Source organism: Anser brachyrhynchus (assembly GCF_964034855.1).
Source record: "Anser brachyrhynchus genome assembly, chromosome: 3".
Taxonomy (NCBI): Eukaryota; Metazoa; Chordata; class Aves; order Anseriformes; family Anatidae; genus Anser; species Anser brachyrhynchus.
Genome location: NC_137696.1, coordinates 6,544,182 through 6,565,402, shown reverse-complemented (window position 1 = coordinate 6,565,402; position 21,221 = coordinate 6,544,182). Strand labels below are relative to the sequence as shown.

The window sequence follows — 21,221 nt, the reverse complement described above, 5'->3', positions numbered from 1 at the left end:
GGCTTTCACAAGAGTGAGTACAAAGTCAGTCAAGGCTTGAAACGGAGATGAGGGAGTAAGTGTCCCTGGAGCAGATGAGCACTAGAGGACCATGCTCGCCCCTGCTCACCCTCTTAGTTTCACAGAATCACAGAACGGGTTGGGTTGGAAGGGAACTTAAAGACCATCTAACTCCAACCTCCCTGCTTTCTTGATACAGTTTGCTGTATCAGTAAGAAAATGCCCGAGTGTCTGGCCTGAAAATTAATAATTCAAGGAGGTCCCTGAAGCTCTTCAAGGTTCACGTGATAAATATGGGTATGAGGCTTTTCTTTGCTGGACTCAGGAAGCTCAGAGGTGAATGAATGCAAAAGAGCACTGTTTTATCAACTATTTTAGTCAACAAAGGAGATAAAACCCTGCTTTCTAAAGCAGGATCCTGCCCAGGACCTAACAAACACAGAAGCTCCGGGAGGGTGGAGGCTGCAGGGCTACGGGCAGAGAGAAGCTGTATCAAAATGTGGACTTAGCCGGCAGCAGACAGATTTGTGCAACACTTGGAGCTGGATCAGATCAGAGACACAGCCCTTGCATCTCCTGCAGATGTGAGCAGCTGGTGGGGTGCTCATTCTACAGGTTTGGAAAACTGGGTTCGGTTTTTGTCCCATCAGATGCTTTCCCTGCCACCTTGCTCAAAGCACTCAGCTCCTCCACGCCTTGGATTTGGGTTTTCTGCAAAATACACTTCACTTACTTCCTGCTACGACCCTGGTGCTACAACCACAGAGTCAAGGATCTTTGCACTGACCTCAGTGCTGCTTTGTGTCCAGCCCTAAGTACAGGGGTTGGCAAGAGGAACAGCTGGTATCTGGGGGAAGAGGTTTTTTTTGTTTTTTGTAGAAAAGGGAAATTGGATTCATTTGATTCACTTCTAGTAAATAGGAAGGAATCCAGACAGGAGGCAGAACCGACAAGGAGAACTAACAAGATGCAGCATCCACAAGAAGCAAGAACTCCATGTAAGCAGTGGTCACGAGGCTATTCTGATGAACACCAGCAGTGGACAACATTATTACATCAATCATTGTCACATACTGCTGGTCCTGTGGCCACTGAAAACATTATCTGCCAGCTTTTCAAGGAAATTCTGGACCCTTGGGCAGAAAAGAACTGGTGACACTTCCAAAGAGTTCAAGCTTTGGACTCCTTTGGGATTCTTTGGGACTCTAAAGCACCTTGCCAGCACCTTCGCAAAGAGAAGAGGCAAAAGCAAAACAACCAGTTTATCACTTCAAACTCTCCTTTGACTCAAGAACGTCCCCCCCCCCAAAAAAATAAAAATCCTAGTAAAGCGTTACTACCCTAGAAACAGAGGAACAAGACAATACCTTGCTTCAACACCCATGATGCAACCTATGTAAAGAAAACCACAAACTAACTCAATCTGTCAAAAAATATCAGCCCATCAAAGGAGAATATACTTCAATTTCACTCTTCTCCCAGAAACAAAACCAGCATCAGCGTGAACTCTTGAAGTTCTGGAGAATATGTCTCTCTTCAAGGTAGCTGGAAATTCATCTAAGGTGTAAAGCAGCCTCATTTGTCTCCCATCGTAGGTTCACGGCCCTACTGATTTTTCATGTAGGCAGCGGTGCTGCGGTGGAATTACAGCCTGGCAATGCCTTTCACCTTTCAGGGAAAAACTAGGGAGGGAAAGGGTGACTTGCTATGGAAATATTTTTTCTTCAGCCAAAAAGATAAGGAAGAAAACCATTAAGCCCAGCACAAATTCTCAGCAAGAACCTTGGAAAACTGGAATGAATGTTCTTCAACTCCTGAACAAATTTGCAAATTAAAATGTCTCATTTTCTCATTTTGATGAAAAACAGAAGCACTCCAAGGAAAGTAGAAACTTTCTGCGACTTGCTTGCTTTGGCATAAATGAAATAGCTTTTGATAATCATTTTTAAGAACACTGTTTTTGCCGGCCTTTGCTCTCACCATTGCTTTACTAAAAATGAGGGAAGCCTCTTATTAAAAGATGTGTAAAGAAATAAGCAAAAAGCAAACCACCATCCCTGTATGCCTTACAGAGGTGTGAAGGCAGTGGGTTCCAACCAATGTTGGGGGAAAATTCTCCTTCATGTCACCTGGGACAAAATTCAGCCGGCAGTGAAGATTTCAGCAGCAGCGGGTCTGCAGCCTGAGGGCAGAGGCAGTGGTAACCTGCTGGCCGTGGGACAGGGACCGCATCGCTCAGCCTCCCGTGCCTCTGTCCAGTGCCTAGCTCGTGATCACGGGGGAGAATTCCCTGCAATATGGTAAATGCTGGGGTATAAGCCTTGAAGTATGTTTCAAGAGCACCATAATAGGGTGGGAGCTGAAATGGCTATCAACTGCTGTGCTCCACCAAGAAAACGTGACGCTCCTACAGCACCCAAAACGTGATGGGTTTGGGGTGCAACGCAGCACCGCAGAGCATCAGGGGCTTGTTTTGTTCCCAGGTCTTGTAACTAGCTGCGTATATTTATGTGTGTGTGAGCAAGAGGGCCAGAAGAGGTTAACGCTGGCTCTGGAGGTTCCTACCTGGGGAAGATACAGTTGCTGATGGGAGCGGTGTGAGCAGTTCACCATTTCAATAGGATACTGTAATTTACGTAGTGACCTGTCTATTAACCCTGCCCCGCTCCCGCTGCACTGGCGGCATTCAGGTTGGGCTGAATAACCTCCGCCATTGTCCCAGCCTGCCATGAGGTTTCTCAGCTCAATGCCACACTTGAATGACACTCTGTCATTATGCTATATTTAGGTAATGAAAGGTGTAATTAGCTTTGTTCTGCTGCAAGCTGATCCGACCCTGTATGCATTATAAAAGGTAATAAAATAGGTGCACAGATATAAAAACCTGAATAAGCATATTATTCGGCGTAATTTCATGAGCCAAAAACTGATGAAAGAACTGGGGTAGAGGAGCCTCAGCCTCTCCAGTGCCCAACTTGACTTGTCATGAGAAGCCAGGCAAAATGCTCAGCCAAGGTAGGTCAAGGCATCGACAGGGCCATATTTAATCAGTCCCCCACTGCTGCAGCTTTTATATAATTGATGGCATTTTGTGATGATTGCTTTCCTATTACAGTACTGTATCTTATCTCCCCATTGTGAGGGAGAGGTTTTATGTTATTGTCAGCAGCCCTCCAGAGCCAGTATTATCCAGGGCCCATGCCCTTTGTGGGGCTGACGGCTTGTCATTAATTGTTCTGCCTGGCCTTTGTCTGGGACTTTGGCCATCTGCTTTATCACACCCCATCAGCCCTCTGCAGGAATGAATGGAACTGATAATATAAAAGTCCTGGCAGCAGAGATACTGGCCTAGGAGCTCGGGATGCCAAATTAGTCAGTCCTTGGGACATCACACATTTTCTTAGCATGAGTAATTCCAGCTGGGGAAAGGAGTTTTGCAGTATTTGCAAAAAATGCTGGTGTGTTGGATATGGAGGCTATGCTTACCAGCAGATCTTTGGTGATTTATACCAGGTGAATGGCAGAGCCAGCTTTGGGCAGTGCCTTAGCTCTTCATGGAATATCCTCCAAGCTTTGCTCATCTCCAAGAGAGTGGAAAATCGTGCACTGGTTCATGCACTCCCCTGCAGCCAGGCCTTGGTGCTGGAGATGAGATGCTTCTCCTACCCCCTTTGCTTCAGCTGCAGCAGGACCAAGACTATGCAGCAAAATATGCCAGCAAAAAAATCCCTTGTCTGCTCTCCCAGAGGCTGGTCTGGTACCTGTGGATGGTTGGGAGCAGAAGAGAGGCTTGAGCAAAGGACATGAAGGCCAGAAAACAGCAGAGAGGCCAGTACTCACAGCTTGCACACACACGCAAAGACCTGCAGGCTGCTGGGCGACCCTGCCATGCCCGTAGAGCCTCCGAAGAGCAAGGGAGAGGAGAGATCCCACCCACACCGCCCCTGCAGCCCTACCGAGAAGAGCAGAGGTACAAACCCAACAAGCCGAGGAGTTACAGGATTTTGAAAAGCCTCACACACATTGGGAAGGGACCACGCCGTGCTGTTCATTTGTAGACTATGCAGGTTCGACCTCTTGTGCCCGCCTCAGACATTGCCAATGGACGAGGTTGCACATGGGTGTCTCGTGGTGTGTTCACCACACACGATGGGGGAGCTAGGAGCGTCTGGCCCAAGGGACGCAGAAAACACACCGTGGAGGAGCAGACTGCAGGGTGTCCTACAACACTTTCACATAGTGCCCATGATCAAAGGGCGCTGGAGACATGGGAAAGGCACATCCCTCCCATGGACTCCAGTGGGCTTTAAAACAGGGCCTGTGATCAGTAGCATATGAAGTCTCCCTACAAAAGCCTCCCACAATAAAGATGTTCCACCTGATGCAGATGCTTGTAAAACGTTTCTCAAGCAATTATAAACAGGTAATGCTTAAATTGCGTGGGAATATGTGTACATAAAGTGAAACAGTTCTGTTTTCTTTTCACTCAGGAACAGGACTATGGGTGTTTGCTTGTGGTGGGAAGAAGGAGTTTCTCAGGCATATTTCCTGGGTGAGACAGGAGCAGTTGGTGAATATAACCTAAGTACAAAAAGCAAATATTCCAGTCACTGCTGCCTGCTATGGCTGTAGCCACTGAACGACGTGTGTGCACTCATCCTTCCATCCTGCTGTACCACCACCTGGGGGGTCCCTAACCCCTATTTTGTTTGCTGTGTACAAAGGAATAAATGTTTTTTTTTTTTCAATTGCACAAATCTAGTTCTCTCATGGAAAAAACACTGACTCTCAGGGAAGCCCAGAGGCAGCGCTAAATGCTCCCAAGCACGTTGCCTTTTGGTAACAAAGGTAAGAATGACACAAAAAAGAGCCCTTTAAAATCCACAGTACTTTTTTTTTTTCTTTTGCGTGGTATTTAATCAACTCTTCCAATTATCGTATTTCCCTATGGCACATTGCCTGTATCAGAAATCAAGTTTTCCTACCCGCATGGCCAGTTCCCCCATTGCAGGACACAGGGTGAGGCCAGGAAGCAGCCGGGAGCACGGAGGCAGGCAGGGGGGGCCCAAAACCAAAGCCACCGCTGCCATCAGACACTTAAGCGCAGGAACTGCAGCAGTGAGAGCCCTGTGTTTCTTGGGAGGTCAGCACAGATTTCCTAATGATCCTCTCAGGTCTTAAATCTTTTGAATTAGTTCATCTGGGGCTTAAGCTGCTATCCAACAAAATCAACAGACCGGTTACAAGCAGCCGTAGCGCTTAGTTTTGTGTTTTTTCCTTCTTTTTTTCCCCCAAAGAGCCAGACAAAGCCACAGCGAGATCCTCCGCATCTGCAAGCCCAAACCTGCCGTGGGCCCAGCTGGACACAGCCTGGGAGCAACCCACAGCAAACAGCTCCCCAGAGCCGCGGCGTGACATTGCTGCCGCCCACACTTTCACTCAGGAATGCCTCTGGTCTCGGGAGATGATGGATATTTTCTCCTGATGCTACCCCGTGGAAAAACAAACAAACACACACCTTCTGACAGCCCCGTAACCTGCCTGCTACCGGGAGGTGGGAAGCCACACCCTGCCTGCCCAAAATTACCCCTGGGTTAGGGCAGGCGCGGGGCGCACCGGGTACCCACTCCCATGCGCTGCTCTGCCACGACTTCCTCCTCCAGCCTGGGAACATTGCTTACCGCCACCACGTAGGTATTGATGGCAGCATGAACATCTTCCCATTTGCTCTCCGTGGAACTGGGGGGATGGCTGGGTCCTGCCTCGCAGGGGGGCATGAGGCACAGAGTGCTGGGATGGGGGCCACACGCATTCCTGAAATAGATTTCCTTGGGGTCAAGTTTCTCCCAAGGTGGCGTTTTGAAAGCTAAACGTAAAGGGGTAATGAATTACCTCTCGGGATAAACCCAGTGCTTAGCTATTCATATCTTAGATATGTCTCATAATGCTTTTATCAGGGCCGGCTCCTGTGCATATTAAAAATGCTAGTAATGTCCTGTTAGACTGGGTTTCTTTGGCCTTAAGTGATATTGTTTGCTGAACACAATGAAAATGTGACACTTCAAAATAAATGTGTTCTTTCCAAGGAAATCTGGCTTGGCTGCCTGATAAATTCTGCCATTCAGTCAGTTGCTGGAATTTAAAGAATCCCTCCCCATCCTTCAGCTGGTATTTTCTTAAAAGTAACTATCAGGAATTATCAAACGTGGGGAATTCCCAAAGGCCCTAACATCCCAGCTGGATCAAAGCGTGGCGGTGATAAGATCGGTGACTGCATACATCCCTATTCTGTGGAAGGTAGGTGGGCGGAAGAATAAATACAGTAGAGGCCGTGCCAGAAGCTAATGCAACACAAACACTCAGCTACCCCAGATGCATTTTCGACAGGTTTTGTCTGTGACAGACTGTCTTCCCACCTGCGGAGAGAGGTGCAGTTCAGGCGGAGTTAATCTGGCAAGAGGTCACATTCAGCATCTCTGCTCCTCTGCCAAGCCTCTGGGCAGAGAGAGGGGCTTTGTGCCATGAGCTCCCGCTCCCTCCCCCTTGCTGAGCCAGGCAAGAAGGCAGAGAGCCATCAGAGCTATGCTGGACATCGATGGGTGCAAGCCTACCGCTGCAGAAGACAGCATGTGTCTGAAGAAGATGCACTGAATGTGGTTTTCCACAGTTCCTGCAGAGTTTACATTCCTTTACGGTACCCACAAAGCTGAAGTTCCTTTAAAGTCCTTTAAAAGATACCGGGTCTCCGATAGCTTCCTGCCAAAAGGTAGCCCAGACTTCACGTTTCATCTTAAATCATAATAGCTTTAGTGATTTCACATTTCTGCAGCAGATGTCGGTATCTGCCACGGAAACGTGCTTCTGGAACACAAGCGTCCTGTTTACAATCAAAGTTGTTTGGGTAAACCTTGCAAACACTACTGTATGTGTATTCATATTCATGCAGTTATTTCAATTACAAATAATGGTACCTGCGGATGGAGGGACTGGCACTTACTGCCTGCGTAGTTTTCTCTTTTTCTTTGAGTTTTTCTTATTGGATACAAGATAAAAGATACCGAATCCCGCACACTGCCCATGCAGCCTCCTTTGCCCCATCAGCCCTACAACCCCAGGCTGCAGTGCTACCGTCCGCACACAGGAGGAACTACAGTGCCTTGTCTTCCTTGTTGAGGTATTTATCAGATGTACAAAGACATATTTTTATCAACCTGAGTTATTAGGAGTCCAAAGTAAAGGGGAAATCCTAACAGTGTAAGAGAAGGATTTAGCTGAAACACCACAAAATACAAGCGGGCACTGCTTTGACAACTGCTGCTGCTGTTAGAGTGTGTTTGCAGAGACGCTGCCCATTCCCAACTAGTTCTCAACATTCTCAGTGGTGCTTGTCTATCTATCTGGGAGTTTTTTGGTCATTGCCTGGCACTTGCCAGACAGGAATTAAATAATGCCAGGTCATTTCTTTTAATTTTACTAGCCTAACTCTTAATGTTACAGCTCTGAAGTGGGTTTGTGCAGAATGGGAATGTCAGGGGAAGCGATTTTTTATTAGTGGCTTCTGGAGGAAATGTATTAATAACTGTGCTATTATTATTTATTTCACTAGTTTGAATTCACATAGAGAGACAGAGCCGGCATCAGGAATGGGGCAACTCCGCGCTGGAGGACAAGGGAGTGAATGCAGGAATTGCTAACGCCACCATCTGCTGGAAATAGCTATGTACGCTAGGGCTTTGCCCACTGCGGCTTTTATGATTATTTTACTGCTTGTTTTAATGCCTGAGTTTGCATTTTTCACATACTGATTGCTTTCAGGTACATCAATTCATAAAGTACTAGCAGAGACTGAACTCTTTATCGTGCTTTCCAAGGACCGGGAAGAGGGATTGTTAGGAGTTTCATATTCTTTGGGGTTGCTCAGCCTAGGCTCTGTTAATGCTGCCTATCCATTCAGCTGTTTGGATGCTAATGGGATCAGTTGGTATTATTTAAAATGTGCTCAGTGCTTCACATGCAGCGCACACGTCATCTCATAAATGTGACAAATATAAAAAGAAAACCACTGCACAGAGTGATATTACCATACTGAATGGCACAGAATGATATTATCACACTGAATGTTTGGGTGAAAAGGCATTAAAAATTCTCCCTGATGAAAAATGCGCTCTGTTATTTTTTGACATTCCAGTTTGTACAGAAAACAAGAAAGCACTCGTGCTCAAAGACAAATGTGATTTTTCCAAGATCTTATATCAGGCTGCAGTCTTCTGCAAAGTGCTTTTCAGAAGAGGAATGTGCATGGAAATGGCAGTGATAGACAGGTAACTATTAAAGATGACAGAAACAGGATGTGGTGCCAGGAAGTATTTCAAAGACCCAACCAGCAAAATAGGAGTCTGGCAGCTTTAAGCCAAATTCGCAAATGTGCACTAAAGGTAAGCATATGCCCGAATAGTAGGCTGAATAAGGATGGACTTATGCACATATTCAAGTTCTTTGATGAACAGTTTCTTATTAGTGGGTTTAATCTTATATAGCTGAAAGTGCCAGAGCAAGTTGCTGGGGTGTTAATAGAGAGCACCTTCACTGACCACACTCAGCCAGTGGCTGGAAAACCTTGTGGAATGGTCTTAAAGAGCATGCCAGAGCAAAATTAGCTCTGCTTCATATTGTATATATTTCAAAACACGGCCAAACTGTTAATAACAAGATGAGACATCAAGGCATGCATCAAGGATAACGAGTTAATCATTAAGTTATTCCTGTCTGTTTACATTGTCAGACAAAGTAGCAGTCAAAACATTCAGAATGTTGCCTCAGTGCTAGAAAATCCACAGGGAAAATACCTTTTCGGCACTTAAAATAACAATTTTCATGCTACTGAGTCATCAAAATTAGTTCTGCATTGTTAAACTTTAAAGGAATTCTGCAGATAAATGAGTCAACGAAGTGACTCGGAGAAGTACAGAATATTCAGTGTCAATTGTGCGATGAAAACAAGTTATGATGGAAAACAAACAAAAAAAAATTATTGCTTTTGGTGCTTCCTTGACTTCCCTAACATCAAACACTACTCTTTGTATGTTCGAGTAAAGGATATTTAACAGACTAACTTAATGAGAAGGATCTGCTTAACAACCACACTGATTCTGAGAAAAGATTAGAGCTGCCTCCCTGTCGTAGCCACAGCAACATTCCGGTGAGGACATTTTTCCTTCCCTCGTGAGGATCAATGGTATCTCATTCAATGCCACAGGATTCCCAGAAATGGTCAGAAATGACGGGGGGAGTTTCTTGCTGGCTTGCTCAAGATTCACCTTCTAGTTTCCAGTAACCCGACTGACAATTCAGAAACCAACCTGCCCTGGTGAGCCTCCAGCTTGCACAAAGACTGTAAGGACAGAAGAATAAAGGGAAAGGACAGGTGTCTGCCCTCTGGTGACTGAGCAAAACCACTGGAAAAAAGTCCCCGTAGGAAGCTGCTCCCCAAAATGTTCACATCGGTCCTGCTGAGGTCACCTGACTGTAAATGAGACCAGCAGCACCTGGACTTCTGCATCTCTCACGTGCAGGGAATGGCACTGGCAGGGCCTGAAGGACCCACCCACAGCACCTTCTCCCAGTTTCTTAATAAATGTGCAAAACCAGAAAAAAATTTGGTGCTCTGCTCTGTGTAGTTCAGCAGCTCTGCTCCAGTATTTGCAAAGATATTTAAGGGAACTGCAGAAGGATTTTGGTGCTTCCTCCTAATGCAGCTGCTAAAGAGTTATGGAAAATGGGAAGATGCTTATGAAAAGGAAGATATAAGTCTAGAGCAATTTTCTGTGTTTATTTATGGAATCTCTGTACATAACACCTACTTTGTTACTCCCACCTTACATGAGCACAGCTGAAAGATCTAAATTGTTTGGGCAAAACATAGCAAATTATTTTTATCAGTCAAATGTCCTCATTTCCTCAGTGAGGCACTCTTCTAATGAATTCCTTAAGATATTCTCCACTTATTTGCTTCATGGACACTGGACGGCAATTTCACTTTTAATCCTGTACCTGGTAGAACAGCACTGCTGGCTATTAGACAGTTACAGATGGATAAACCTCTACGTTGTCCAGACATTTTGGAGTCTCAAATGGCAACTGCACCATCACAGGCTACAAGCACCTACCCGAGCGCATTCGCATTTCTTGGGAAACCACCACAATGTGTCAGAGATCCTGTAGTCAAATTGCTGTAGATGTGATCATTTGTAACCATAGCTTTTCAGGCTGTCTGCAGAAAGCTCCTCTGGATCCAACAAGCAGGGACTGTAACAGCTTAGACCCCTGTCCCGAAAATGCAGAGCAGCCCTTGGAGCCCCTCGGGTCACAACGTGAATTTTCGTGATGGGGTCAACAGCAGCATGGGCAACACGAGCACACCCCAGCCTTTCTCGGCTCCTGCAGCTCCTGCACAAAGGCATTTCTTTGTCTCGCGGATACCTTGTTACCTCCCTGCAGGGCCATGTTTCTGCACGCAGTGTGGTGGTTCCCCTTCACCCTCGTGCCGGGCTGCAGAATGCGGATGAGATAACTGGTCCCGGGCAGCCCCAGGCAGCCGCGCAGGTATTAAGCCCTCAGCCTGCAGTTTTTCAAGCACCGAGAGCAGGTTTGTGATTATCAGCAATTACCTAACTGGGTTGGGTATTTCCACTCCTACCCCTCTCTTGTTTGGTCACAAGACATTTAATTAGAGAGATGAAGAGAGTTTCATTATATCCTCATTGCTGCCTTTCAAGAGTTGAAGAATTGCAGAAATGCAACATGCCCAATTTCCTTGCAGTCAAGATTAATTTGAAAGCTGTCCAGTGAAAGTAGATTTCTTCTTAAACTGTAACATACTTGCAGCTACTGGGATAGTGGAGGCTGTAAAAGATCTAACAGACACAACAAATGAAGTTTACTTCTCCCAAGTGAGAACACATTCAAGAAAGCTTTCAGAAAAGTTAGCAGCAGGATACAGTCTTTGTCGGTACTACCTACTTCAGCAGATTCCTTGATGATAATGCTTATTTCATGGTCAAAAACATTTTATACATTAATTAGCATGCTCATCTACTGGGGTTTCTGAGTAATAACTGTGACAAAACACTAGTTTTTTGTTGTTTTATTTGACAAAAGTAAGATTTTTGCACTGAAATGGAGAGTAATATTCTTTAGTTCTTTCAGAGCCACATGGATCAACATATTCCACGTGGAAAGCGATCTGATCATTCCTACAGAAGACAAACATAATTTGTAAAAGAATGAATGAAAACCAGATTTTCAACTAGAATTATATCAGAATGTTAGCAAAGCCTCGAAGTATTTCATAAGCCTGGTTTTGCTTTGTAGAAAGAGAAATCAAATGTTGAAAACTATCAGTTTGTAGAACTATTTCCTAGCTATTTTGCGCTATTCTCTAGAAAAGTTATTTTGAGCACCTCTAAGACTGTCACAGAACAGGAGTCTAAACAAGATTAAGAAGATAATTCCTGACCTTTGAATATCACGTACATTTACTCGAGTCAAGAATGATTCATGACAACTGCAGGGATCTACAAAAGGGACTCCATTTGCAGGAATGTTCACAATGAATACTTCAGCAAACCCCACTGGTGAGCGGCTTCCTATGATAGCGTCCCATGTTTCACTACATTTCGCAGAGCATGGCCCAGTAAAGGGTGTCTGGGAGATGAACTATATTCTGCTTTGAAGTAATATTAATCACCAAGGTCCAAATCCATGAGCTGACTGCCATGGAAGAACACTCCTGTGGTCCAGAAAAGGATTCACACCACATGAACATAACGTTATAAGCAACCACATAACATTATAAGCAATGACTGCAGAACCTTGGAGCCCAAAGTCACTGAGAAGCACTGAACGTTTTGGTTTGATCTGATATTCACATCATTATTGAAATCTGTAATAAGGGAGTGGGCAAGTGCCTGTGTGTCCACAAGCAGCCAGCCGGAACCAGAGGCAGAAGCATGGGGGAGAGCCAGACACGGCACCAAGCACATAAACAGGCTGTTCCCTGTCCACATTCTTTTTCAGACCAGGATATTTTTTCCCTTTCCCAGTGCTGCATCACTATCACACTTCCTGTGAAGTTGCAGTTGACCGGACATTGTTTTATCAGAAATAATGCGGGGGCAATAGTGCTGTACTGCCACTGGGCACCCTTCCTGCAGAATATGCTCAGATTCAGCTGCACTGATCCTGACTGCTGCTCAGACAGCTATTAATATTCGTACAACCAAGACAAAACATACCTCTAAGTATTTCTGTGCATAACCCCACCTTCACATTTGTTTTTCTGGTTTGAGAGCTTAAGCCTTATTTTCCTTCTTATCTGTTAGCTTTCTACCAGGATATGCTGGTTATTGTTGTTTTCTGCAGTTTCACAGAGTCAAGGCCCAACAGATGGGGAGCTGCCTGGGGTGCTGTGCCCAGATACCCACTTCTCAGACAGAAGAAGATGCACTGTTCAGTGCCTTGAGGAACTCACTTTATCTCCATCTTTCGAGCTGTTATGGGTAAGTGTTCAGAACCTTAAGTAGTTCATTTTATAAGAGCACGTATCCTCTGAAGAGATACTGTAAGATAGAGGCAGATTCCTAGGCTGGTACGAACAAGCAGACGTTCCTTTTGAACATGTACAGGGAAACCAAAAGCTCTCATAATCCTACAGGACCTCCAAGAGAGATTGAAGTGTTCATTTCCCCTCTCCCCAAAGCAGCCAGCGCTCCTCAATGCTGACTTCTCTTGCTATGCGAGAAGTACTTATGGGTGACTTAATCCAAGCCATTTGCAGCAGAACGACACATCGCCTTTTTCACTCAATTGAACTGATTTCACGTTCCAAGGGCCGCAGGAGCCAATGGCACCCTGAGTGGGAACAAATCCTAGTTTTTGCCATTCCTTGCGTTGATGGAATGGGACCTGACAAGGCTGATCCCTGATTTCCGGCCCTGCCAGAGCCTCCCCAGCCCACCACGGGGACGGGGACAGGGACGGTGCCCTGCCCGCCTTCCTCCCCACGCCACTCCGCGCAACCTGCGCTCAGCCGCACGCGAATTACACGTTGCGAGTGGAAACATCTCACAGGCCAGCTTCCTGCAGATATTATTTACTCACTTGAAATGTCAGCTGGGCTATTTTGCTCTCCTTCCCTCCCTCCCTCTCTCCCTCCCTTCCTCCCTCCCCTCCTCCTCCCTGATCCTCACCTAGCAAAGCAGATGAAATGCCAAGAAGAAATGTCACTCCGGCGAGCAAGTTCGCTTTGGGGCATAAGTTGCACTTTGATAATGGTATTTGTTCTGTGGGTGGTCAAATTCCCCTCCACCTCCCCTGTTTGGTCCTAACCATTATCTCATGCAAAGATAAGGTTCATTAGTCGCTCCTCTAAGCTGTGGACACTGCCGAGCTCATGAAGAAGCATGTTCATTGGCGATAGTGCTTATTAATGATTGCTGCTTTTGTGGCTCTTTTAGAGTTATTGTGCTGCTGTCTCTGTATGGAAAGTCTTTTAAAAACTTTCAAAAATAGGCACGCTTCTGAGGCACGTGTATGTGTGCAACACATGCATATGCATAAGCATGCATATGTAGTTTATTATTGCAATTAAAACTAACGAAGCACTGTGTGTCCGAATGCAAACAAAAGCTTACTAAAACCCATGAATTTCTAAAACCTAAACTTAACTCAAATTCATTTATACCATTTGTATTTTCACAAGCTCTGCTTCAGATTCACATAGCATTCTTGTTTGCAGCCTAAAAGAAAGCACTGTCCCATGGTTCTGGTAGCAGAAATAGATACTCCAATTTCTCTTGGCTAAAAGGAGGCTTCCCATTTCTATAGCTTATGAAGATAACACACAAAGAAACAAACAAACACTAAAGGGATTTGGTATAATTTCTCTTAAAATATTTGTTTTCTTTATACTGGTATAAGTTATTCCATATGGGGGGAAAGGGGGCTCCTGGAACACATCCTGCATCTACCCTACGATAGCCGTGAAGCTTTTAAAATACCAGCCCAGTCAAATGCCTGAAACTTTCTAGGTAGGGCCAATATGAAAGAGAAGATGAAAAAGAGGAGATAATATAAGCATATAAAATAAGGAGTAGTACAGGGAAAGTAGGCTGGAATACCTATTTACCCTTTTTTTGTATAGCATTAACAATGAACTTTCAACATGAAAGGAATACTTTTGCACATAACACAAACGTAGATAGTGCCACACTTCACCACAAGATTACATTGCCATCATGAATGCAGAGAAAATAAAAATAAAATAAAAATAAATTGTATCTATAGGAAAATAATAAACACAATAGATGCAAAGGGTAATATTACAGAAATATAATAGCTACAAATGGTAAATATTTAGGAAGTAAACAAAAGCTTTTGTATGCATTAAACCTTTGAGTTTTCCATTTTTTTTCTGTTATCTCAATATTGATTTTTAGCCTGATGAGGGAGAAAAGGCATATTTGGTGACTTTCCTGATGCCCAAATTATGAGGCGATATAGCACTGGGATCTAGGCACTATCTCCTCTTATCCTCTTAACTGTTTACACAGTGAGTGATGTCTTTCGGATGGAGAGCAGATTCCAGTTTCCATGCCCAGTTGAGTCTTTCAAAAGCAATCAATCTGGTGGTAAAACAACAATATTTAGCAAAGCCTCTGGGGATCATGAATGTTATGCATGAATTATGCATATATGCGTACACAAAGGCAAACACATGTATGTTTACCATAGGCTTATCTACCAAGGCTTACACAACGAGGTTGGAAATAGGGGAATTGAGTGGAAAGTGACAGCTGGCAAAATTTTTACCTTGCCCTGTGCCTATCTGAATACAGCTTTTTTTGCTTTAAGGTCATGGAAATGTGTTTAAGTAGAGTGCACATAGGAAAGTCTGTCTGAATTGCTGCCATCACTAGAAGAAATCTATCTTGTTCCCAAAAAGCACAACAGTCCCCTCCCCTCTCATTTTGACAACCAGCAGCAATGTTGCCCTATCTTACAGCAACAGCCCATCCTCTCAAAAGCGAATCTGAGATAATCAGCAATAAAGCTGACTTATCTCTGGGCTGTGACAAATATCAGCTTCTCCACATGCTCACGCGGAGCACAAACTTTCTGAAGCATGCTGACAACAGACACACAGTGGAAGTCCTCCCAAACCATCCAGGCTCCTCCTCCCCTGCCATCAAAGCGAGATGGGTGTCTAAACACCCCGATGACCTCAGTCACTGAGTCAGTGTGGAGACAATCCCTGGCCCAGGGATCCAGCCTTTGGGTGCAAAGGAAACAGAGACCTGGCTACGATAGCACTGCAGCTGATTCATGCCATGCATGTATACATATAACTTTTTTCCATACAGGACTGCAAAAAGAGAGAGGAAAGCGCAAAACGCCTGGTGCCATCACTGCCATCCAGCCTGCAGATACTGACACATGCTGCTGTCTTGGTAAAGTGCTCTAATGCAAATGCTACGGATTTAGCAGTGGAGAAGCTTGGTGAAACAGGCTCCCATGGAAAAAAAAAAAAAAAAAAAAGATAAAATGAGAGGAAGATAATCGTGCTGAACATGAGCGCATGCAATTATAAGTCCACAGCGTCTATATAATTACTGCACAAGCAGATATGGTTATTGCTGACACTTAAAGGCAGCATGAGTGTCATAGCAACTCTTGGAAAAATTAGTTACTAGAGATTTTGTCCAGGGGATTTGCTTGCCACAGCGACCACTCAGCTAACAGGCTCCAGCACAGCACACTGCAGCCCAGCAGCACCCTGCTCAGGGCAGGGGGCAGCACCTGGTGGGGCTGCGCTGCCCCGGCCCCGAAGGCCAGAGATGGCAGGACAGCCAGGCTGCTGCTTCTTGTGCCTGAGGGTGGGTGGCAGGCTGGTTTCGCCGTGTGCGGCTACAAAGTACAGCTTTCCTTGTATAGCCACGCTCAGGCGAGGAGCATTTTTCCGTTATAGCACGCGTTGTACAGCGTTCCTATTCTAGACATGACCTCGGTCATCGCTATTATTTTCACAACGTATGTTTGCAGTGGTGTGGCAAAACAGGGAGGGAGAAGAGAATGGGAATCCCAACTGAGCAAAGCACTGGAGTTTCTTCAGTCCCTCCCCGCACAACGCCCTACAAGCCACTCAGAGCCCTGCCAGGAAATCCCATCTATGCTGCTTCACCACCCAGGAGCTGCGGTGAGCGCTCACTGGTTTGGATGCTCTAAGTGCTGCCCCTATGGTTTAGGAGCAATCACGTACCCCTTTTAATCCTTTGCAAGTATTGCATGCACTGAGAGTTTGAAAAGAAAAGATGTGTGTTGGTGGTCACATCACCTGGTGCAAGGACAGAAAATCTGCCTCCAAGTTCTCACTGCTGCAGGCTTTCATCATTGCCTGCTCCGCCCACAACATGGGACTGCGCGCGGACTGAAAGCTTCTCAGGAGCATCCCTTCTCCCATATCCCTTAAGAGAAATCCCAACAAGACAGTTCACTCCTCCAGACATGAACACCAAATATGAACAGACCTACACAAGTCCCTCAAGTGCTGCCCGCGTGTCCCTGCTGATTGCCTTTCAACTCGGAGCCAGAAATGGCACCTGGGGCACTTAGCTTGCCATGATTTTTAAGCAATCAGTTAAAAGGCTAGCAGTGTCCTCAGATGCAATAAAGAGGAAAAAGTCCTAGTTGTCTAACTGAATTGTGGTTGCACTGCTAGGGGCTCACAGACAATGCTTTTGCACAACACTTTTACAGGCTCTGGGGCCAGTTACAAGCTCACCAGTTCATGAACTCCCTCTTGGCCAGGACCCAGAGCTGACACCAGCTGAGCACTTTTCAGCCTTTATAAAGTAAATTATACTTCAGGAGGCTGTCACATTTTGCACAAATGAGGAAAACCTGAGATGAAGCCATACCACAAAATACCGTGCCAGCGCAGAGTCACCAAGGCAAACCCCGCAGTTCTCAGCTCCCAGCTTTGGAAGGCAGTCGCCTGGGTGCTGTTCCTACGGCCACAGGCAATGTGTGCAGCCATGAAACGCTCTGAAAGGCCTGGGGTCACTGGTGCTACTGGGCTTGCTCTATCTGTTAGCAAGCGATGCTTACTTTACAGGCTCAGTTTGAGGACAGCCTCTGGTCCACTCTGTAAAGCAAATTGAGATTGAAGCCACTGGCCATGTAATGGGTACAGTTATGAGTCAGCACCTTAAACAGCTTCCCATTTTTTATGTATTTTTAATCTTAATACCAAAAGAATGGCATGAAATCCAGCTCTTACCCTCACCTGTTCCCAGCAAGACAAGTCTAACTCTTATTTCCAAAGAGCTGCCAGGTCACAATTGCACCTGGACATGCAAGATCAGCTTTCAGCAGCTCCTCTCTCAAAAGGAAGAGTTAAGTACTCTTACGGTGGGAGCACAGGTCAGTACTTAGGAGATCTGGTCTCAGCCCACGACAAGAAGGTACATGACCTTCAGCATGAGTCTTGACAGGACTCAGTTCCTCTCCCCTCAATGAAAAAATAAAGCATGCCTTGACTGTTTCATTTTAATACCCTGAAAAGATGTTACTCTATCGAGTAACTGTAAGAGGGAGGTGGAAATTGTGCTCTTGATTGCTGTTTTATGAAAAGAGATTCATTCTCTCCTGAACGGCTGATGCAGAAGTGAAAGTGAGTTCAGAGCAATAAATGTGGCAAAGACCTGAATTTGAGAAGCAGTCTCTCAGTACTTTGTGGGCTGCCTGACCTTCAGCTGAAACCACTACATTTTTCATAATCCATCCAATATTTTTGGAAAAAAAGAAAGCAACGTAAGGTACCACAGTTGGATTTACCAGGTATGAGACAACACAAAAATAATGTAACTTTGAGGACACAAGAGGGTTTGTTGCCATCTCCGTTGGTAGTTATAATAATGCCTTGCATCTAGCAAGCATTATAGTATCTGAAAGCCTTGAGCAGGCACTGTAACTTATCCTTAGTGCTGCAATGTTACCTCTCAGCTCCACACAGGTCACATCTGTTCCATTTAGGACTCTTTCATGTAGACATAATGAAGATTCTTTCTTTTAGTGAAAAAACCAGATGATGTCTCTTTGATGGCCAACCCTGACAGCAGCCCTGAGACAGGAGTCCAGAGACAGGAGCGAGGTGGGACGGGCCAGCCTTTGCAAAGATCCACAGTGTGACTGTGTGGTGGAGCTGGGCTGGACACCTCCCAGGGCTTCATTTCTGCTCCCTCGGACCACCCCAATGAAAAAGCTTTTCTCTGCCATGTGAACAGAAAAAAGGTCCCCTTACGCAGCTCATTACACAGAAGAGCCCTGGGCTTAGCCGCAGTCCTAGAGAGGACAGTGCTATACATGACTCTTGGCCAGAAACAGACTTCCAGGACAAGCTTGCGTATTTTCATGCAGACATATCTTCTCCAGAAAATGGGAGAAGGTATGTCTGTATGAAAACGTATCATTGACACTAGTGAAGACTACAGAGAAACTCAGCACAACCTGGGACAAGCAGATGAATGGGAAGACAACATTCACTGATGACAAGTGTAGGTAATGCCTACTACAAAGGACAATGGAAAATTACTCATACTTGCATTTGGCGTATACATTACCTGTCATTGCCTGTGGCCAGGGAGAACTAAGCTTAAATAGCTGAAAGAAAAATCTCCGTACCTGGTACAGTGAGCCTAATAAGTAAACAGAGTACTAACAAGTATGAAGGATGTGACAGAAAGCCGGACTGAACATTTTCTAGGTAATGGGGTTTCTTTAATGTGAAAGGAGCTAGTGGCTGCCTTCAGCTGGGTCGCTGGCCTATAGCAAATAAAAGCTCTGCACAAAGCCAGTGGGTGTCAGATGTCTCCTTTTTGTGTGTGAAAGGAGAAAGTCATTTATGTAGCAAGGTAGCTGGAAACAATAGGAGCCACTGTCCATGCCAAGGCCTGATCTGGAGACAAATGTTTGGGAAGAGGTGGTTACCCTGACTGCAACTGAATGGGTGCGATCACAGCTTGGCAGGAGCTGTGTGTGTGTGTGTGTGTTTGTGTGCGCATGTGTGGCAGGAGAAAGGAGCAAACCCAAGAGATGACAGGCTGAAGAGCAGCAGAGCTCCCTGCGGCTTAGAAATGATTGGCAGAACAGACTCGAATGTTACGAGCAACAGGACTTTCCACTGTGTGCTCCTGTTGCGTTTGGGGCTCGCGGAGTCATGAGCATTCTTTGCAAATAAACAGGTTGTGTCAATGTACATACCTGGCTTGTGTCATCCGTTCCTCCTCCTAAAAGAAAAAAGTCCTGCAAGGCCTTAAATAATGATTCACCTCTCAGACCAAAGGGAAAAATGTTTACTTTATTTGCTAACATACCTTTACATACCCTTACAGAAGAAGAGCAAGTAATAGATTCAGAAGAGGGTGTGTGGTTCGGGAAGGAGAAATGGAATGATAAGCAGCTGAGAAGTTTCTATAGAGAGTCTGGAAAGGGTAGGGGTGTTTCATTTGCAAGTCTGGCAAGTAAGTGGGGATAGGACAGGAACATTCCCTTTAAACGGTGGAAGGGGGTGGGGAGCACCTCATACATATTTTGCATCCCTTAACCCAAGGGCAAAAGAACATTCAGGGAAAATAACAAGAAAGAAAAAATGAAAACTAATAAAAGGCAACACCTTCATATATAACCAACGTGGAAGATGTATTGCTACAGAAAAGCATTGTGACCAAATGCTGAGAGACCATCGAAACAGAATTCAACAGCTGTAGGAGTAAGGACTTGCAGATGACCAGCTTGTTCCTAGAGGGACTGAAGCCCCTGGATTTCCAGACATAAACAAAGCACAGGCTGGCAGAAAAACTTTCCATAATTATCTACAACGGGTTTGTTTTGGTACTATCCTGAAAACACGTAGAACTATCAATAGGTTAAAGAAGACACTGGGCTGAAGTACTGGCCAAGAATTAATTTTGGGGCTGCAAATGAGCACGTGGTTTGCATTAGAATAGCAGCATATCTCTAAGCATAGGGAAGTTATAGGGATAGCTCTACAGAAGTGTCTGAGCAGATACCTCTAGTCCTATTGCACTACGTACTCTGTCTTCTTGTAATATGGTTACAGTTTGGGACTAATCCTGGAGGCTTCCTGACTTTCTGGAGTGCCTTCCTGAGTTCCCAATACAAATAGGGTGTCCCTTGGAGAACACTACTTAGCATGAGCGAAAGTGGCAGAACCAGGTTCAAAGCACAAAGAGAAAAAAAGGCGAAGTAGCAAGGGGTTCCCACTAGATGCACTTTTAACTGCCCAGTACACCTCTTACAGACCGGGGTGTCTTTGATTTATTCTCTCACACCCACACACCAGGCCTCTGGAGACAGGAGAACTGCTAACTGCACCTGACAAATAGCAGCTCCTGTGAAAGCAGCAGCTGAAGGCAACACACCTTGCTTTTGTCTGCAACGAAAGCCTTAACAGTGAATTTACCGAGTTACCATTTTAAAAAATCTGCTGACACAACAAGAAGAAGAAACACACCTGTGTCTGTGTGCACATCCAGACGCACAGGGATGGAGCCCTACAGATCTCAGAGGTCTGCATTGTGCAGCTATTCTGGCCAGGAAGCCCTTTGGGCGCTCTCTCCCTGTTCAGACAGCGTGAGAAAGCAGAGATCTTGACACCAGCATGTGCAGAGAGCTGCAGAAGAGCTTTCCAGTGAAAGACCTGCTACAGCAGAAAGCATCTTCCCTTGTCCTGGATGGAGCAACAGAGCCCACTGCTAGGAGCTCCAGATGGGGAGCTGCCTTCAGGTGATGCTCCATCTTGGGCAAATGCCTGACCCTCACTGCAGAGCTCCCATCCAACAACCTCAGGCAGTTCTCGTTACTCCCCACAGCCCCAAAAATGCACACAAGAAAGAAGCCCCTGCCCTAGACTTGGAGAGCAGCGTCCCTCCCGCTGGGAGGGGTTCTGTCCCCGGCAGGAGCGACTGCCCAGCAGGACCTGCTCTGAAGGTAGGGCTGACCTGCAGACTGCCAGCAAAGCCTCGTCCAGCAGAGAACTAATTTAGTCTCTTGTACAGTTGATGAATGAAGAATTTCCTCTTGGGACTAAATTACAGGCCTTGTCAGGGTTGCTCTTTCGTGATCTGTTATTTAGATGTAATTTT

General features: G+C 45.5%; 1 protein-coding gene across 1 annotated transcript in view; it reads right to left on the bottom strand.

The window, feature by feature from the left end:
* Nucleotides 1–21,016, bottom strand: part of LOC308193337 (uncharacterized protein) — a 129,933-nt gene extending 108,917 nt beyond the window's left edge. Inside the window, exon 1 of the mRNA XM_080587927.1 lies at nucleotides 20,591–21,016. Coding sequence (XP_080444053.1) covers nucleotides 20,591–20,653 — 63 coding nt within the window. The 5' untranslated portion in view covers nucleotides 20,654–21,016. The remainder of the gene's footprint in view (nucleotides 1–20,590) is intronic.
* Nucleotides 21,017–21,221: the final 205 nt, after the last annotated feature.